This window comes from Phalangium opilio, unplaced genomic scaffold, assembly GCF_054372755.1.
Source record: "Phalangium opilio isolate 3A_F unplaced genomic scaffold, DU_Popi_V2 ptg000209l_1, whole genome shotgun sequence".
NCBI lineage: Eukaryota > Metazoa > Arthropoda > Arachnida > Opiliones > Phalangiidae > Phalangium > Phalangium opilio.
The window spans coordinates 10,383,182-10,402,073 of record NW_028324217.1 but is presented as its reverse complement, the minus strand read 5'-3'; the positions used below and the strand labels follow the sequence as shown (position 1 = coordinate 10,402,073).

At 37.2% G+C, this 18,892-nt stretch overlaps 2 protein-coding genes across 3 annotated transcripts; one reads left to right on the top strand and one right to left on the bottom strand.

Annotated features, from left to right (window-relative positions):
* Positions 1-1,723: 1,723 nt before the first annotated feature.
* Positions 1,724-12,606, top strand: LOC149619076 (G2/M phase-specific E3 ubiquitin-protein ligase-like). 2 transcript variants are annotated; one of them, XM_089853962.1, is made up of 4 exons: positions 1,724-5,619; positions 6,548-6,772; positions 8,846-9,051; positions 9,544-12,606. In XM_089853962.1, exons 1-4 carry the CDS (start codon positions 5,285-5,287, stop codon positions 11,040-11,042), a joined length of 2,265 nt encoding a protein of 754 aa, XP_089710088.1. In that variant the 5' UTR covers positions 1,724-5,284; the 3' UTR covers positions 11,043-12,606. The 2 variants fall into 2 exon arrangements, with proteins under 2 accessions (XP_089710088.1, XP_089710089.1); XM_089853963.1 differs by lacking the exon at positions 1,724-5,619 and adding an exon at positions 6,022-6,183.
* On the bottom strand, positions 12,400-17,391 carry LOC149619075 (uncharacterized). The gene is made up of 2 exons (XM_089854556.1): positions 14,185-17,391; positions 12,400-13,162 (listed from the first exon to the last, which is right to left on the bottom strand). The coding sequence occupies exons 1-2, from the start codon at positions 14,955-14,957 to the stop codon at positions 12,400-12,402; spliced, it is 1,536 nt and encodes a 511-aa protein (XP_089710682.1). The 5' UTR covers positions 14,958-17,391.
* Between the last annotated feature and the right edge of the window lie 1,501 nt (positions 17,392-18,892).

Here is an 18,892-nt window from a genome sequence, read left to right as displayed (position 1 = left end):
ATAATTGATAGGAAAACCCGCAATGACTCTGCAAAGCATATGAAACGCGCCTGCAATGATCCTGCAAAGAATCTGAAATGCACCTGCAATTATCCTACAAAGTATCTGAAACGCACCTGCAATGACCCTACAAAGAATCTGAAATCCACCTGCAATGATCCTGCGATGTATCTGAAATGCACCTGCAATGATCCTGCGAAGTATCTGAAACGCGTCTGCAATTATTCCACAAAGTATCTATATCGCGCCTGCAATTATCCTTCAAAGTATCTGAAACGCGCCTGCAATGATCCTACAAAGAATCTGAAACGCGGCTGCAATGACCCTGCAAAGTATCTGAAACGCACCTGCAATTATATTACAGAGTATCTGAAATGCTCCTGCGAAGTATCTGAAACGCGGCTGCAATGATCCTACAAAGTATCTGAAACGCACCTGCAATTATCCTACAAAGTATATGAAAAGAGCCTTCAATTAATCTAAAAAGTATCTGAAACGCGCCTGCAATTATCCTACAAAGTATCCGAAATACGCCTGCAATATTCCTACAAAATATATGAAAAGCGCCTGCAATTATCCTACAAAGTATATGAAAAGCGCCTGCAATTATCCTACGAAGTATCTGAAATGCTCCTGCAATTATCCTAAAAATTTCTGAAAAGTACCTGCAATTATCCTACAAAGTATCTGAAACGCGCCTGTAATTATCCTACGAAGTATCTGAAGTGCGGCTGCAATGAACCTAAAAATTATCTGAAAAGCACCTGCCATTTTCCTACAAAGTATATGAAACGCTCCTGAAATTATCCTGAAAACTGTCTGAAATGCGCCTGCAATTATCCTACAAAGTATCTGAAAAGCGCCTGTAATTATCCTGAAAAGTGTCTGAAATGCGCCTGCAATTATCCTACAAAGTATCTGAAACGCGCCTGTAATTATCCTACAAAGTATATGAAAAGCAACTGCAATTATCCTACAAAGTATATGAAAAGAGCCTGCAATTATCCTAAAAAGTATCTGAAACGCGCCTGCAATTATCCTAAAAAGCATCTGAAAAGCACCTGCAATTATCGTACAAATTAAAGTATCTGAAACGCGCCTGTAATGGTCCGTAAAAGTATCTGAAACGCGCCTGCTATTTTCCTACAAAGTATATGAAAAGCGCCTGCATTTATCCTGCAAAGTATCTGACATGCGCTTGCAACTATCCTAAAAATTATCTGACATGCGCCTGCAACTATCCTAAAAATTATCTGAAACACGGCTGCAATGATCCTGCAAAGTATTTGAAACGTGGCTGCAATTATCCTACAAAGTATCTGAAACGCGGCTGCAATGACCCTGCAAAGTATCTGAAATGCGCCTGCAATTATCCTGAAAAGTATCTGACAAGCACCTGCAATTATCCTACAAAGTATCTGAAACGCGCCTGTAATTATCCTACAAAGTATATGAAAAGCGCCTGCAATTATCCTACAAAGTATATGAAAAGAGCCTGTAATTATCCTAAAAAGTATCTGAAACGCGCCTACAATTATCCTGAAAATCATCTGAAAAGCACCTGTAATTATCGTATCTGAAACGCGCCTGTAATGGTCCTTAAAAGTATCTGAAACGCGTCTGCAATTATCGTAAAAAGTATCCGAAACACGCCTGCAATTATCCTACAAACTTAGCAATTTCCGACTGTAACATGCATACAATATATTTGGAAGGTTATGGAACGCCGTTTCGGCCAAAATTATAGCTGGTTCTTCTCTAGATGGCGTGATGTGGCCTAGATAGCGGGCTGTGGTGTACATGGCAGGTTGTGGACTAGATGGTAGGTTGTGGTCTAGATGGACTTAGAAATTTTTCTCTCTACCGAAAATTTGGAGAGACTTAAGAGGCGTTCCACAGCCCCTGTTATTATATTTTCCGATGTACAGGGTGTTTGTGAAAAGTCCATCAACAATGAAAGAGAGTATTTATTGGGCCATTTTGAGTCGAAAATGTTCTATGACATTTTGCCGTCCGAGCCACTGTTTTCAAGTTATGATTGGAGTAATTTACGGATGACCCCTTAAATTTAATTAAGAAATTGAAAGACAGCGCTAATTTAATGAAGGGGTCATCCCTAAATATTCAAATCATAACTCGAAAACCGTGGTTCGGACGGCAAAATGTCATAGAACATTTTCGACTCAAAATGGCCCAATAAATACGCCCTTTCATTATTGATGGACTTTTCACAAACACCCTGTATATGAATTGAATACTCTTACTTTAAATAACATTTCTGGAAATTTGTAACAATTCTTTGTTCGAATTTTAATCGTAAAGATATAAATTAATTTTCTGTATAATTTAAAGTAATGACTTCAGGCCGAGGGGTGGGACAAATCGCTTTTTTTTGTGCTGTATTTTGAATATATGAGAGATTTTGATATTTTAAAGCTATTCTTTTGGAGGGAATTTTAGATTTCATTGTTAATTTTCCGTAATTTTCTCATGGAAAATATTAAGGGATTTTGGGTATGTCCAACGACTCGCGGTCAGATTACATGCGAAACCAGTTTATCAAGCATGAATTAATGATTTTATACATTTACCTATTGATTTATTGAAACTAAAAGGAAAATCCTACAATAAACGCCGCTTCAGTCTGAAGTATAACATTTTTCCAAGAGAAAAAACTAAGTCCATCTAGACCACAACCCGCCATCTAGACCACAACCCGCCATCTAGACCACAACCCGCCATCTAGACCACAACCCGCCATCTAGACCACAACCCGTCATCTAGACCACAACCCGCCATCTAGACCACAACCCGCCATCTAGACCACAACCCGCCATCTAGACCACAACCCGTCATCTAGACCACAACCCGTCATCTAGACCACAACCCGCCATCTAGACCACAACCCGCCATCTAGACCACAACCCGCCATCTAGACCACAACCCGCCATCTAGACCACAACCCGCCATCTAGACCACAACCCGCCATCTAGACCACAACCCGCCATCTAGACCACAACCCGTCATCTAGACCACAACCCGTCATCTAGACCACAACCCGTCATCTAGACCAACACCTGTCATACTTGTGTTTGATTGTCCTTCAAAAATTAAGATTTTCTTCATTTTGCTCTTTTAAGTCGAGTGTTCCAATTTTTTTTTTCGAGTCAATATTATCTCTGAATACCTGTGCGCTAGGTTTCTGGTTAGTCGACTATAGCTTAAGGCTCACCCATAAGGGTTCACGGTTAAGAGGCCTATAGTTATTGTTTAGACCAGTCTTATAACGTCTAAAGACGGCTAAAATGATTTTTCAATCCGTAATTGGTGTACCGAGATTATCAAAGTGATGAGCCCCACATGAATTACTGATCCTGATTTGGCTAGTATTATGGCTGAACAAAAGATGGACTAAAAAATACTGAAAATTTAGCCAGCTTCACAAATTCTTAGAAAGTATCAGTTATGCTTAAAATCTTAAATTTCACTTTTTAATTTATTGTAACGCGATGTGTTCAATTCCGGTCTAATTAAGTTCTATTAAACGGTTGTGAAATTGTTAATTAATCGGATCAGTCTAGATTCTTGTCTGAAATTTGCTATGCAACATTGAATCACGATAACTTTGATTTTATCGACCAAGGGCACTTTAAAAAAAACTCAAATTCAATTATAAAAAGATGGTTTTACTAATTCCGTATCAAAACTAAAATTAAATGAAAACCTTCTATAATATATACAAGGACACAACCGTTTTGAAAGCATTTTAAGCCAAGAAAGAAATTTGTTTAAAAAACAAAAACCTTTTGCAGGTGTCACCATCGATAGGAGGGGTAACGTTTTTCATGTAGCTGGAGCTTTCAGGCGAGGGGTTAACCACTTACGTTATTTGGTATACAATATCAACCATACCAAAAAGCTTCAGTCCAAATCATACATAATGAAAAAATTGGTGGGATCATAATATAAATTGCGCAATAAATTATCTGATGGTGTTCTCTTTAAATAAAAACTGAAGTGAACATCCTCTTGATAACTTTATGTTCCTTTCACGATGCGATTTTTAAAATACTTCATATTAAATCGCTTAAGACTTGGTGATTTGTGTATTGTTCGTTCCTTATTAATTATGTTCTTATTAAGCAGAGAATTGTTGTAACTTGTATGCGAATGTTATAGGCTTATGGGAATCTTATAGACATAAGCGAATCTTACAGACGTGTACGAATGTTTTAGACTTATGTGAATGGCATAGACTTATAAGAATATGATAGACTTTGGCCTAGGAGGATATAGGGGTGAAGGAGTCTTCGACTGCCCGATTTCCCATTGAAACGCGCTTACAGATTATCGGCCGTGGTTTCCCCCCGTTCTCTCTCGTTCTGGGAGATTCAAAGCCGCGCAACTAGTTCCGCGCATATCGTCATCGGGCGTCGTCTTTTCTTCTGATTTAATTTTTGGTAAAGGCTGCATTTTTTAGTGCTTTAACGGAACATTTATCATTACTTCATTTTTTATTAATTGTAAATTATTTGTTCTTTGATAAAACTGTTGTAGAGGGTACGCTTTTTTACTCTATCTCTAAACCAAAAACTCAAGTAAAAAAGTGTTTAAGATGGATTAAAGCCTGTGGGAGAGTAGAGGTTAAATTAACACCCGATAACATTAAAAATGTCATTCTTTCCCCAAATCTCTTACTTTTTACAACGCCGCCTTCATATAGGCGGTGTTGCTTCTAAGGCCTAAGCTGCCATGAAAAACCCGCTCTTTTTTGAATTGGGATTTGCGTGGTCACGTGCTGCGCGTGAACGAATCTTCCAAGGGAGAGGCCGAAACCTGAGCTCTAAGAACGGGCAGTCGAAGACTCCTTCACCCTTATATCCTCCTAGCTTTAGCCATAAAAAAAATACAACACAAACCCTCTCTGTCTCTCTCTCGACGTGTGGCCCAAAATGAAAAAAGGGGGTCCAAAACTTCAAGTGGGGCGCGAAAAGCGCCAAAAGAAAGAAATTTTAGGTTTTCAGGCAGACGGAGATTTTGCCTTGGAAATAATAGGCGTGCGTAGCAATAGGTCATGCTCTTGTATATTAGACCGGCGCTCTTTATTACGGATTGTACGGCATTTTTGAATAGTCTTGAGGAATTAAGAGCACTTTACGTAGTAAATATTAATTACAATTATATTGACAACATTATTATAACGTAATGAGTGGAGACAATTAGTTTCGTACTTTGCTAGCCTACAAAGACACCATCAGGTCTGTTTTCAACGAACGAGCGAGATATGACTGTAACACCTAATTTAGTCAGGAACGCTATACAAAATATTATTCAAAGCCCACAATTTATTGATTTAATATCATCAAGTGTGAGTCCAGTAAATAATTCAAGCTCTATAGGTGAAAGATCGGTTAGTAGATCAACTGACGGAACCATAAATCAAGAACATAACAGCAGATCTTTTGGAACAATTGATAGAGAGGTTAGCAGGTTATTTAGGTCGCGATCGCTAAACGTAAGCGGTACTGCAGGGTCGGAACAACCTGCTACAATGAACACCCATTTCAATTTTACTGGAAGTTGCTCGAACAAGAAACGAAAAACAGGAAGAACTTTAAGGTAAGGATTTTTTTTTTCAAATTTATTATCGGATGTTAGACCAGAGATTTATTCAAATAGAGTATTGTCAGTTCTACTATGCAAAAGTCATACCATAGAGTAGTGTCGGTAGAGGGGGGAGTAGACTGTGTATCCCTCCCTCTAGGCGCGCTTTTGTAAGAGGGGATACTGTACGCGCCTAGTAGGGGTGATGACACTTAACTAAGAGATAGAAGGGTATGACGTTTCCATACGTAGAAGTAGAACTGACATCTAGCTCTAGCTCAGTGTCATCCCTCCCTACCAGGCGCGTACAGTATCCCCTCTTATAAAAGCGCGCCTAGAGGGAGGGATAAACAGTCTACTCCCCTTTTTGCCGACACTACTCTATACACAAAAAAATTTAGGCCTATGAAAAAAAAATTAAATAACTATGCCCTGTCTGGGCTCTGGCGTTCGTTCCATAGTTTTAGGCTGTTTTTAATTATGACGATTAGGCATGAGGCCGATCTTTGCGTAAGCTTAGCTTTGATAGTTCTTATCGAAGGTTCTTTTCGACGAAAAGCAGTGAAAAATGATTGATGAGTTAGTAACGTGAAGTTTTTTAGTTTCTTACAATAACCTAGGTCTAGTGATTTTTTATCTATTCTTCTGCTATTATAAGACCTATAAGCATTCAGGAAATATCTTCCAATGATTTAAAAATATGTAAATTGGTTCAGATATAACCAGTGATTTCAATTACAACTTCATTGTATTTTATCATGGAAGAGAACTGTTTAATCCCATTACATGATGTTTAAATTAGAGCATAATAAAATGGATAAAGTGATGAAAAATATAGTTATTAAACCTTAATGGTTTTATTTCGGCAAGTTTAGGATTAAACCAAAACCCATGTTTAACAGCATCACAATTGGTTTTTGTAATTATGTGCTTTTATTTTTAGGTCAGGGCCTAAATCCGAAAGGGAGTCTTATCCCACATTCAACATGACCGTCATTTTAATACCGGAACAAAAGTGCAGTACAGTCCCGAGAGGCAGATTTAAAGCGTCTTTGATCAATCACGGTTTTGTTCTTTTCGCTGTAAATTTCCGTAAAGACTGGGACGCAGAGCAGCTTCAGGAGGAAGTATTAAAGCTTTTCCAAGGAAAACTAAAAGAACATGACAAGTATGTATGGTTTAATTTATATTTTACTTAACATTATATATTAGCCACATCGTATGATGTATATCTACGATCATAGAATTATTAGCCACAGCGTATGATTTGTCATAGGATGGAAATTGGGTGGTAAAAGAGGGTTTGTGTTTGTTTTGTGAATGTGCTTCGTCAGTTGGAATGTGGTAAGGTCGCGTCGTCACGTCGAGAAAGAATGCAACGGTAGCTACCTTATAGTAGGTAAAGGGGTTTTGAAAACCAGAATCTTCCTTTCATTTTTGTTTCGATTCTAAGAATTCCCTTCTGGTTCGTGAATATACACCAATTCTACCCTGAATACATATAGCGCATTGTATAGTAGGCGCGCACTTCTAGGGAATACTATTTTCTTTTCTTTTTGCTCCGTTGTGTAGTGCACCGAGTTGCTGTTAAAGGTTACTGTAGAGCTTCGAAGGACTACTTACTATTTACTCCAGTGCACGTGCACTTTCCCACCTTGAAATGTGTCAAATGCATCTGTATTCATTCGTGTATATATTGAATGTTTCACTCCCATCCTATGCATTTTGGGGTACCTTATCATTCAAGAAAAATCTTCAAAGTAAAGGCGCGTTTATTGGTTTTTTTTTTTTTTTTTTTTTTTTTTTTTTTGCACGGTATTTTTCTTTTCCTATATTTTTGTGTTTTTTGTATTTCCATAAGTTCATAACTAGCTCTCCGCCCCAAGTTGATCTTATTTCTGAAATTTAACAAAGACGACCCTCATAATAGTAGCTACATCGCTCGAGTGAATAGCCCCTCTGTACCGTACCCCAATGAGTGGATAACCCCTCTACACCTTACCCTAATGAGTGAATAGCGCTATCTTTTACAATGCTTAAATGATTTACAGTGCATAAAATCGATGCCTTACCCTAAACAGTGATAAAATTATTACCCGTATAAATTTACTTATGCTGTAATTGTAATATTGGGGCGATCCCGGGCGAATCGAAGAACAGATAGTTTTATTGACTATCCCCTCGATGAGTTTACAACATAGACTTATGCCGATGCACACTTATCGCATCTTATAAATTTCTAACATGAACTTATGCCACGAAGCGTTTGAAAGAGAAAGAGTTCGGTAAAACACCCAACTTGAGTTCTTTCTTTGTGTAAACCCCGAACTTTTTATTGTATAGAAAGTTCGGATTCTTAGAAAAGTCATGGCTTGAAGTATGGTCATTTTTAAAGAGAGAATGAAATTTCTCGCTTTAGGTAAGACAATATGATAAATTTGTATGTTCATAAAAGACAACAGATATTACTGTTTGTTCAGTAATATTTTCACAGTGCAACATTGTACTGTTAGAGACAGATCATAAGCCTTTCCCCTTTAAAATCGCCAATTAATGAAAAATATCACCTTAACACAATTTACTCCTTTTCACTCGAAGTGCGTTTATTAACATGTGCGTTGTACATTCGCACTGCACTGTTATAGACAAACCATAATCCCCACCCTTTGAAAATCAAAAATCCCTTTTCACTCTCCCTTTAAAAAGACGAACTTATCTTCTTCTTCTTCAGACCAAGTCAAACTAATACCCCCATCAAAAGATGTGGCTAAAAATTGCGTGCATTTACCTTAGTCTCTTTCGAAAAAAAAAGTAGGGAGTGGGAACTCGGATTTACTTCCATGGGACGTGTACATAGGCGTATGAATGCACAATGTTAATGTCGACGGAAAGAAAGTTTTGCACGAGTTTAACCAAACACTAATAGAACATCAGGTTAAAATATTTCCGGTCGTAGCTAGTCTATGCCCAGCGTTATAAGTATGGACAGATAGGGGTTAGATGGCAGCCTGAACTCTTACAATTAGGTTAGGTTGTTAGTATGTTTATAATAATGAAATGATTTTTTAAAAATCACATGAATTAAATCCGCTAATCATCACTTAAATCGCCGATTAAAATCACACTGAATGAAATTTGTTCCGAGTTTGTTCAAGTATTTTTAATTTTTAACTGGCTCTATGAAATGCGCTTACTCGAGAGCAGAAGAGACGCTTTAATAAATTATTACTTTTAATTCCAGAATTGATTTACTTCGCGCTTCCGGACTTTCATTAGTCAAACCAAAAATTTCCCCGGGACTAACGTTAACTGGAGATATAGTTCATCGCTGTTGGGGTAAATCTACTTTGTATGTCCGTCCTAAAAGAAGTATTCCATTTTCCGGAAGGGAAGAAACGGACGTTTCGGAGACCAATGAAAATACTGAGGATGAACTCCCTGATATACGTAAGACCTTAAGTAAATAATAACAATAATATGATACTTAAAGGGACGGTGAAAATAATAGTGAAAAGATATCGATTCTTTTACTAATTGTAAGATATATCCTAATGATATGAAAAATCAATATACATTAAGAATTAATAAATTCAAAGTAGGAACTACCTACCTAACACGTAACAGTACAAACAGAAGTCCATTAGCTTATTCTTAGAAGTATCCAAATGTAATAGCCAGTGTGGCGTACGTCTCTGCTATGAGGAAGGGTCAGAAATACGCGGGTGCAGCCAAGGGTCCAAAAAGCCCCTTTAAAGAGTTGAAGATTTTACTTGATTCGGTATATAATGACTTTTTAAATAGAAAGTGAGAGAATAATTTCGGGAAGTGAATCTAAATTTTACGTGTAAATGAAGGGAGAAACTAAATTTTAAGCTTGTTTTATAGTCGCATTGCAGTTTCAATCCATAGTATTTTCTAAAAAAGGTTTTGTATTTATAGAAAACGCGTTTGAAACTGCTTCTGAAAGGATTTTTGAAACGACCGCTGCGTCCAGTTCGGAAACGACCGCTGCGTCTTTTGAAACGACCGCTGCGTCCAGTTCGGAAACGACCGCTGCGTCCAGTTCGGAAACGACCGCTGCGTCCAGTTCGGAAACGACCGCCCCAGCCAGTTCCGAAACGACCGCCCCAGCCAGTTCCGAAACGACCGCCCCAGCCAGTTCCGAAACGACCGCCCCAGCCAGTTCCGAAACGACCGCCCCAGCCAGTTCCGAAACGACTAATGAAACAAATTTGGAAGCCTCAGCCACAGCAAGTGGGGAAACATCAGCCATAGCAAGTGCTGATGTGGTGGATTCTCCCATAGAAATTAAGGAAATTATTTCAGGGTTGAATTCTAAAATTTCTTCATTGAAAAGAAATGACATTAATGTAAACAGAGCAAATGTTCTTGATGGGACATTACGCGCTTTTAAAAGAAAATCATTCGATCCAAGTGGGAAAATGAATGTAGTTTTCACAGATGACAGCGGGCAAGGAGAGGGTGCCGCTGATGCTGGTGGACCATCTCGAGAGTTTTTCAGATTAGTTTTGAAAGAACTAATGGCGTCTAATGTTTTTGAAGGTCCGCCAACACTGCGAAGTATTAATATGAATGCTTCCGCTGTTTCAAAAAATATGTACTACTACGCAGGGTACGCAATGGCTCTATCTCTTGTACATGGAGGCCCTGGCCCACAAAGTCTAGCCCCTTGGGTGTTCGAATGTTTATACAATGAACCTTCAAGTGTTTCGGTCGACTGTACTCTTATAGTAGATAAAGATTTGAGAGAAAGGGTAATGGCCATTAGTAACGCTACAAACCTTGAGGAACTACTCATAATTTTAGAAGGTCTCTCGGACATTAGATTTCTCGCTGGGTGTGATAGGCCCATATTAGATATGAGCGAGCAAGAACGTCAGTTAAAAGATGTCACAAATTACCTTGTGATGGGTCGCCATTTAGATAATTTGAACAATTTTAAAAATGGGTTGTCAACGTTAGGTGTTCTTGAAGCCATAAAAAATTTTCCAGACCAATTTAGACCTGTTATGACATACGATTTCTCAATGGAAATTTCCAGGACGAAGTTAAATTCAATGTTTACAATTCGGTTTTCAGAACGTGGAGGAAACCGTTATACAAAAGAAAACTTAGCAGTAGGTTTTTGGAGGGATTATTTGATCGACGTTGAAGAAGGAGAATGTGAAGTGACACTGGCAGGTGTCTTAATTTTCACCACAGGGGCGGAATCAGAGCCTCCACTAGGTTTCATTCCAAAACCCTCCATAGAGTTTTTGCATGAGGTTAGTGAAATCACTGGAAAACCTAGCAGATACCCTATGTCGAACACCTGCGCAATGATTTTAAAATTACCCATTGTGCATCAAACCTATGAGCAGTTCAAAGATGCAATGGACGAGGGAATTATCTGTAGCCCTGGGTTTGGCCAGACTTAGCTCAGAGAATGTTCCTGAAAACGTTCTGAATCTATTTTGTTTTTTAAAATCATGTGGAAGTATTTCCTGAATGTTTATAATCAGTAAAATAATCGATAAAAAACTTAATATTCCTTTTCACCACCCCTTTAAATATTTACGCGCTCGTTGTTTTTGTACCAATAAGAAATTCCTGCCATTAGACGTATAAGTTGTTTTACACTAGTTCAGAAACGAAAGTCAAGTTTCATTCTACAAACTTTACGAGACTTTGCTCCGGTAGATTTTATTCGATGAGTATTATTATCTAACGGTTCAATTTCACGTACTCAAAGGTTACTAGTACATTTTTATAGAACAGGACACTCCCCAGTCATAATTCATGAAACAATAATAATGTAAGGGAATGTGTAATTTATTTATTAAAGTAATTTCGATAAAAATTTACTTTAGGTTTGGGTATAAAAACGAAGCAATACTTTTAAACAATTGCTAATTATTTTTAAATTGGAGCGTCACAATTTTAAACAGATTAAAATTGCTTGAACGATTGTTACGTATGTGGGTAACGTCAAGGCTTAGTGTGAGGAATAACAACGAAACTATACAAAGATTCGAATTCTATTCTATATTTAGAATAAAAAAATGTACATTAGTTACATCGTCGAGATTGCAATAGATAACGCTTAACTATTATATGATTTTTGTTAATTAAAGGGAGCGTGAAAACTAAAATTAAATGAATTCTTATCAATTCCTTTACTAATTCTGAGACCTACCTGCATAGTCAAAGAAACAAGAATTATTATGTGAATAATTTTAAGTATGGTTCCATTTCTTGAAATAGTTAGTCCCCTCAACAATGTTACGCCCTGCCTTCCACTTAATAATAGTTCATATCTATGTCACGCGCCACGTTTATCATTTCTCGTGATAAGTTGCGCGTGACAAGGTGTGCGTGAGAAATTTTACGAAGTGGAAGGCATTTTTTTAAATGATTGGTCGGACTACCTAATACTAAATATTTAAACAAATCTAAACAAACTTGTTTTGATTTACAAAATCATTGGCATATAGTTCTTTAATGTCTCACTATACAAGGTCTTAAAATTAGTTATCGATTTCACCCTCCCTTTTATAAATATTAATATGCATTTTGGCAAAAACAACATTCATTTTTCGTTTTATAATTTTTCGTATATTATATGCTTTAAAATATTTCGTAAATAATAAAAAAAAGAATAATTTCAAAACACATTGCTTCATATGAGGATAAATTTTGTTTAGAATCCTATATATACATTAATAAATCTATAGTGATTTGATTGGATAAAGAATGTTCTCTTTTAAATTCTTACAATTCAGTAAGAAAATAAGACTAAGGATTTAATCTTCTTAAAATATGTAAATAATGGTTAATCCCATGGTTTCCGTCCTCCGAAAGCGGATCTATTTCCGTTAAAAAATCCTGAAATTCAGGAGGCGGCGTGTAACGATTTTCAGGTACAACAATATTGTTATTTGTGACTATAGATGAATGTGTCGAGTACTCGTCAACACCATATAAATTCGGGTTTGAAAAATATTCCGTGTTCTCTCGTTCTTTCCTTATTTCGTTTAATCGATTCAGTGACCATAATTGAAATGGTGAATACCTATTTTCAGTTCTAAGAGAATGATTATTCCATTCATTTCGAAACACATCGCATGATTTTCTAATCCTCGGCAAGAAAACAAAATGAAGGCAATAAATATGAGTTTCATTTCTTTGATTTAAGACTCCAATATCTTCCATGAAATTAAACAAAGCTCGATAATATGATGAAACCACTCTGTTCACTTCAGCCCAGAGTCTCTCGATTCGTGTATTATGAACGCTTAATCCGGTAATGAAACTGCCTCTGTCCAAACCTCTTTCTGTAAGCATATACCGCGCAACATCTACGTTTTCTACGCCCATGTCTCCACGAACGCGAGACGGTAGACCATAGTTTCTTGTTCCCTGATTAAACAGGTTGTATACGGTGGCAGCTCTGTTATTTGTTTCGCACTGTACATATATAATACACCTACTGAAACCGTCTATCATTCCATGGAAGACAAATCGCCAACTTATAAGTTTGTGATTGCTATCCATATGCCTGTTAAAAATAAACATATTTAAATTCATTGGTATTTGAAAAAAAAATACAATTAAAGTAATGAGGATCATTATTTAACTTAATGGTTTGTGCCGTTTTAGAAATAGATACTGCCTATACATAGTCTTACCTAAGAGGCTTAAGAAATGCATTAGATGTAAAGGCCCTTTCAGACTAGACTAATCTAATGTTCCTGTTGGTTACGTCGTTAATTTCGTTTCTATCGTGCCAACACGGTCATTTCCCTATTCGGACAACTTAAATTTCTCTTTAGGTTTAGTTTAATTTTAATATAAATTTCCTGATGTTTCCCTGAATTTTACTTTAAAATATCAATATGGCGCATATTTCGCTGAATTTAGAGTCAAAAATTTATTTCTCTGATATTCCCAGGATTTATGAACCCTGCGATACAATTCGAGGGACTACTTACTCAAATTTTCTGCATACACCGATTGTTTGTTATGTTACGTTACCATCCTTTTGAGCAATATTATGAGCCTATCTAGACTTGTCGGATAAGTCGTGATTTTCAAACTTACTGCTGATTTCAGTAGAAACATAACCCTATAATACTGGAGCAAAATGTATGGCTCTGCCGTAGGAGCCAATGACAGCGCCATTGCCCATGCAAAAAGAAACTAAAGATAGTTCTGTGTTTGAGCATCTTCATTTCTATTCCAAACCGGAAACGGAATAGGGACAGGACCTATTGTGGTTTAGCTTCCTTGGTCGGAAGATTGTCTATACCAATCAGCTATTAATGAGATATATGCCGCCTCTACCCTTTAGAAAGGACGCACCCTACTAGCAAATGTTTTTTCGACCCATACTTATTGAAAGAGTATTATAGGCTTATGGAAAGGCTTATATGCGTCCGGTAAGACGGAGGATTATAACAGACTTGAGAGTATCAGGCCCCGATTCCATACTAAGTACTCTTTTAACGAACTATGGTCCGTACACTCAAAAAATTCTATTTCAATCCTAATAGCAAAGTTGTGATTATATAATATGCTCACCATAAAGCGTTTGCTCCTTTTACGTTATATCGTCTTCTAGTAATAGGGGTTCTGCGTCTCAAGGCTCTTCCAACTGGATCCAAAATGTTTAAACGTTCCCTAATTCTCCATCGAGGTACGCGGTGACAAATTCCCTCGCTTCGTAGTCCACCGATTACGTAGGTTTCACCAACGTTATGAGTGTTGTTTAAAATTCTCATAATGCTTCGATCCAAAACTTCATTTGAAATTTCATCAACTGGTGGAATACTCAAGGATAATCTTCGCCGAAATAAAGTTCTTACGCTGATTCCCAATACTTCCGAAGTCCTTCGCCATGAGAGGTTTAAACTATCTCGACACCACATAATTTGTTCTCGTGTAACTTCGAAATATGGTCTTCCAATTGCACCAGATCGAATGATTGGACACGCATAAGGGTCCGATTCCAAGTCTATGTTTGAACTCAAAATAATTTGCAGATTTTCTAGCATTTCGCATAACCCCATATACAGTGTGTTAAAAAGTTCATTTAACGCTACACTTAACTCAGTCTCTCCGTTATTTAAATTTGATAAGATAAATGACCTTATAATAGAGCAATGACCTTCTAAACGTCTGTGATGAAGTTCTATAACATTTAAATCTTGATTGTGGCGGCATCGCAGTAGAGATTCGTAGAGACCATCAAGCTCACAGAAGTATTGAATAATATCGTTACTACAACCACATTCGATAATTAATGTCATTAATAGGATCATTAACATGATCATCGAAGTACATTTCACACCCATTTCGTAAATTTCAGCCTGCGTTGGCTATATTAGCTTCAGTTCAAATTCTGTTGCCTCTGTTGTGGTTTCCTGACTAAATTAGGTGTTACATCAGCAGTCATATCTCGCTCGTTCGTTGAAAACAGACCTGATGGTGTCTTTCTAGGCTGGCAAAGTACGAACTAATTGTCTCCACTCATTACGTTTTAATAATGTTGTCAATATAATTGTAATTAATATTTACTACGTAAAGTGCTCTTAATTCCTCAAGACTATTCAAAAATGCCGTACAATCCGTAATAAAGAGCGCCGGTCTAATATACAAGAGCATGACCTATTGCTACGCACGCCTATTATTTCCAAGGCAAAATCTCCGTCTGCCTGAAAACCTAAAATTTCTTTCTTTTGGCGCTTTTCGCGCCCCACTTGAAGTTTTGGACCCCCTTTTTTCATTTTGGGCCACACGTCGAGAGAGAGACAGAGAGGGTTTGTGTTGTATTTTTTTTATGGCTAAAGCTAGGAGGATATAAGGGTGAAGGAGTCTTCGACTGCCCGTTCTTAGAGCTCAGGTTTCGGCCTCTCCCTTGGAAGATTCGTTCACGCGCAGCACGTGACCACGCAAATCCCAATTCAAAAAAGAGCGGGTTTTTCATGGCAGCTTAGGCCTTAGAAGCAACACCGCCTATATGAAGGCGGCGTTGTAAAAAGTAAGAGATTTGGGGAAAGAATGACATTTTTAATGTTATCGGGTGTTAATTTAACCTCTACTCTCCCACAGGCTTTAATCCATCTTAAACACTTTTTTACTTGAGTTTTTGGTTTAGAGATAGAGTAAAAAAGCGTACCCTCTACAACAGTTTTATCAAAGAACAAATAATTTACAATTAATAAAAAATGAAGTAATGATAAATGTTCCGTTAAAGCACTAAAAAATGCAGCCTTTACCAAAAATTAAATCAGAAGAAAAGACGACGCCCGATGACGATATGCGCGGAACTAGTTGCGCGGCTTTGAATCTCCCAGAACGAGAGAGAACGGGGGGAAACCACGGCCGATAATCTGTAAGCGCGTTTCAATGGGAAATCGGGCAGTCGAAGACTCCTTCACCCCTATATCCTCCTAGGCCAAAGTCTATCATATTCTTATAAGTCTATGCCATTCACATAAGTCTAAAACATTCGTACACGTCTGTAAGATTCGCTTATGTCTATAAGATTCCCATAAGCCTATAACATTCGCATACAAGTTACAACAATTCTCTGCTTAATAAGAACATAATTAATAAGGAACGAACAATACACAAATCACCAAGTCTTAAGCGATTTAATATGAAGTATTTTAAAAATCGCATCGTGAAAGGAACATAAAGTTATCAAGAGGATGTTCACTTCAGTTTTTATTTAAAGAGAACACCATCAGATAATTTATTGCGCAATTTATATTATGATCCCACCAATTTTTTCATTATGTATGATTTGGACTGGAGCTTTTTGGTATGGTTGATATTGTATACCAACGAAAGCTCCAGCTACATGAAAAACGTTACCCCTCCTATCGATGGTGACACCTGCAAAAGGTTTTTGTTTTTTAAACAAATTTCTTTCTTGGCTTAAAATGCTTTCAAAACGGTTGTGTCCTTGTATATATTATAGAAGGTTTTCATTTAATTTTAGTTTTGATACGGAATTAGTAAAACCATCTTTTTATAATTGAATTTGAGTTTTTTTTAAAGTGCCCTTGGTCGATAAAATCAAAGTTATCGTGATTCAATGTTGCATAGCAAATTTCAGACAAGAATCTAGACTGATCCGATTAATTAACAATTTCACAACCGTTTAATAGAACTTAATTAGACCGGAATTGAACACATCGCGTTACAATAAATTAAAAAGTGAAATTTAAGATTTTAAGCATAACTGATACTTTCTAAGAATTTGTGAAGCTGGCTAAATTTTCAGTATTTTTTAGTCCATCTTTTGTTCAGCCATAATACTAGCCAAATCAGGATCAGTAATTCATGTGGGGCTCATCACTTTGATAATCTCGGTACACCAATTACGGATTGAAAAATCATTTTAGCCGTCTTTAGACGTTATAAGACTGGTCTAAACAATAACTATAGGCCTCTTAACCGTGAACCCTTATGGGTGAGCCTTAAGCTATAGTCGACTAACCAGAAACCTAGCGCACAGGTATTCAGAGATAATATTGACTCGAAAAAAAAAATTGGAACACTCGACTTAAAAGAGCAAAATGAAGAAAATCTTAATTTTTGAAGGACAATCAAACACAAGTATGACAGGTGTTGGTCTAGATGACGGGTTGTGGTCTAGATGACGGGTTGTGGTCTAGATGACGGGTTGTGGTCTAGATGGCGGGTTGTGGTCTAGATGGCGGGTTGTGGTCTAGATGGCGGGTTGTGGTCTAGATGGCGGGTTGTGGTCTAGATGGCGGGTTGTGGTCTAGATGGCGGGTTGTGGTCTAGATGGCGGGTTGTGGTCTAGATGACGGGTTGTGGTCTAGATGACGGGTTGTGGTCTAGATGGCGGGTTGTGGTCTAGATGGCGGGTTGTGGTCTAGATGGCGGGTTGTGGTCTAGATGGCGGACTTAGTTTTTTCTCTTGGAAAAATGTTATACTTCAGACTGAAGCGGCGTTTATTGTAGGATTTTCCTTTTATTTTCAATAAATCAATAGGTAAATGTATAAAATCATTAATTCATGCTTGATAAACTGGTTTCGCATGTAATCTGACCGCGAGTCGTTGGACCTACCCAAAATCCCTTAATATTTTCCATGAGAAAATTACGGAAAATTGACAATGAAATCTAAAATTCCCTCCAAAAGAATAGCTTTAAAATATCAAAATCTCTCATATATTCAAAATACAGCACAAAAAAACGCGATTTGTCCGACCCCTCGGCGTGAAGTCATTACTTTAAATTATACAGAAAATTAATTTATATCTTTACGATTAAAATTCGAACAAAGAAATGTCACAAATTTCCAGAAATGTTATTTAAAGTAAGAGTATTCAATTCATATACATCGGAAAATATAATAACAGGGGCTGTGGAACGCCTCTTAAGTCTCTCCAAATTTTCGGTAGAGAGAAAAATTTCTAAGTCCATCTAGACCACAACCTACCATCTAGTCCACAACCTGCCATGTACACCACAACCCGCTATCTAGGCCACATCACGCCATCTAGAGAAGAACCAGCTATAATTTTGGCCGAAACGGCGTTCCATAGAAGGTACAGTACTTGTAATGAGCCTACAAACATCCTGATTTCTTACGGGAGTTACTATTTCCCTTCTGTTTTCTAGCTGTAAGGTAACTATTTTATGACTCTAGAGTTGCTAAATTTTGTATACTGTTGTACTGAGTTTTCCAACGGAAGATATTTTTTCTGCAAAACGTCTAAAATGTTCTGCATTGCTCTCTGGAATCACCTTAATTTTGTCTGAAATTGAACATTTTTCAGGTTTATTCCAGTATTTTTCCAGAATATTCCAGTTTATTTGCAATATATTGCAGATTCTAAAAAATCTAATTAACAGCAAAAATGCAGCCGTAAATTTTTGTACGGGTAAGCTTATAAACCCTTAAACTTGATAGGAAGCTAAGCTTATAAACCCTTAAACACGTCTTGTTGCTAAGCAATATAATATAATAACATGACATATACCACCTTAAATATGTTTAAATACTAGATATGACAAGCGATCAACAAATTTGAACCTAAACACCATTCTTACTTAAACATGACAAAATATCTGTTGCATTGTCGTGTTTAGGCAAGTGTTTAGTTTCTAAACTCTTTCTTTTTCTGTGTAGTGTTTCCCACTCATAGTGAGTGGTCAGTCTGTAAAACCCAATCCCTACGTAAGGTCTTGACAGGCACATAGAAGATAAGAGTTTTTGATATTTAGGTTCTTCTAAATCCAGTATTTC

Coding starts and splice junctions, on each gene's coding strand:
- LOC149619076 (XM_089853962.1), top strand. CDS start 5,285: ATGACTGTAACACCTAATTTAGTCAGGAACGCTATACAAAATATTATT. Junction 6,773..8,845: donor AAACTAAAAGAACATGACAA/GTATGTATGGTT, acceptor TTTTAATTCCAG/AATTGATTTACTTCGCGCTT. Junction 9,052..9,543: donor GGATGAACTCCCTGATATAC/GTAAGACCTTAA, acceptor TTGTATTTATAG/AAAACGCGTTTGAAACTGCT.
- LOC149619075 (XM_089854556.1), bottom strand. CDS start 14,957: ATGGGTGTGAAATGTACTTCGATGATCATGTTAATGATCCTATTAATG. Junction 13,163..14,184: donor AAAGGAGCAAACGCTTTATG/GTGAGCATATTA, acceptor TATTTTTAACAG/GCATATGGATAGCAATCACA.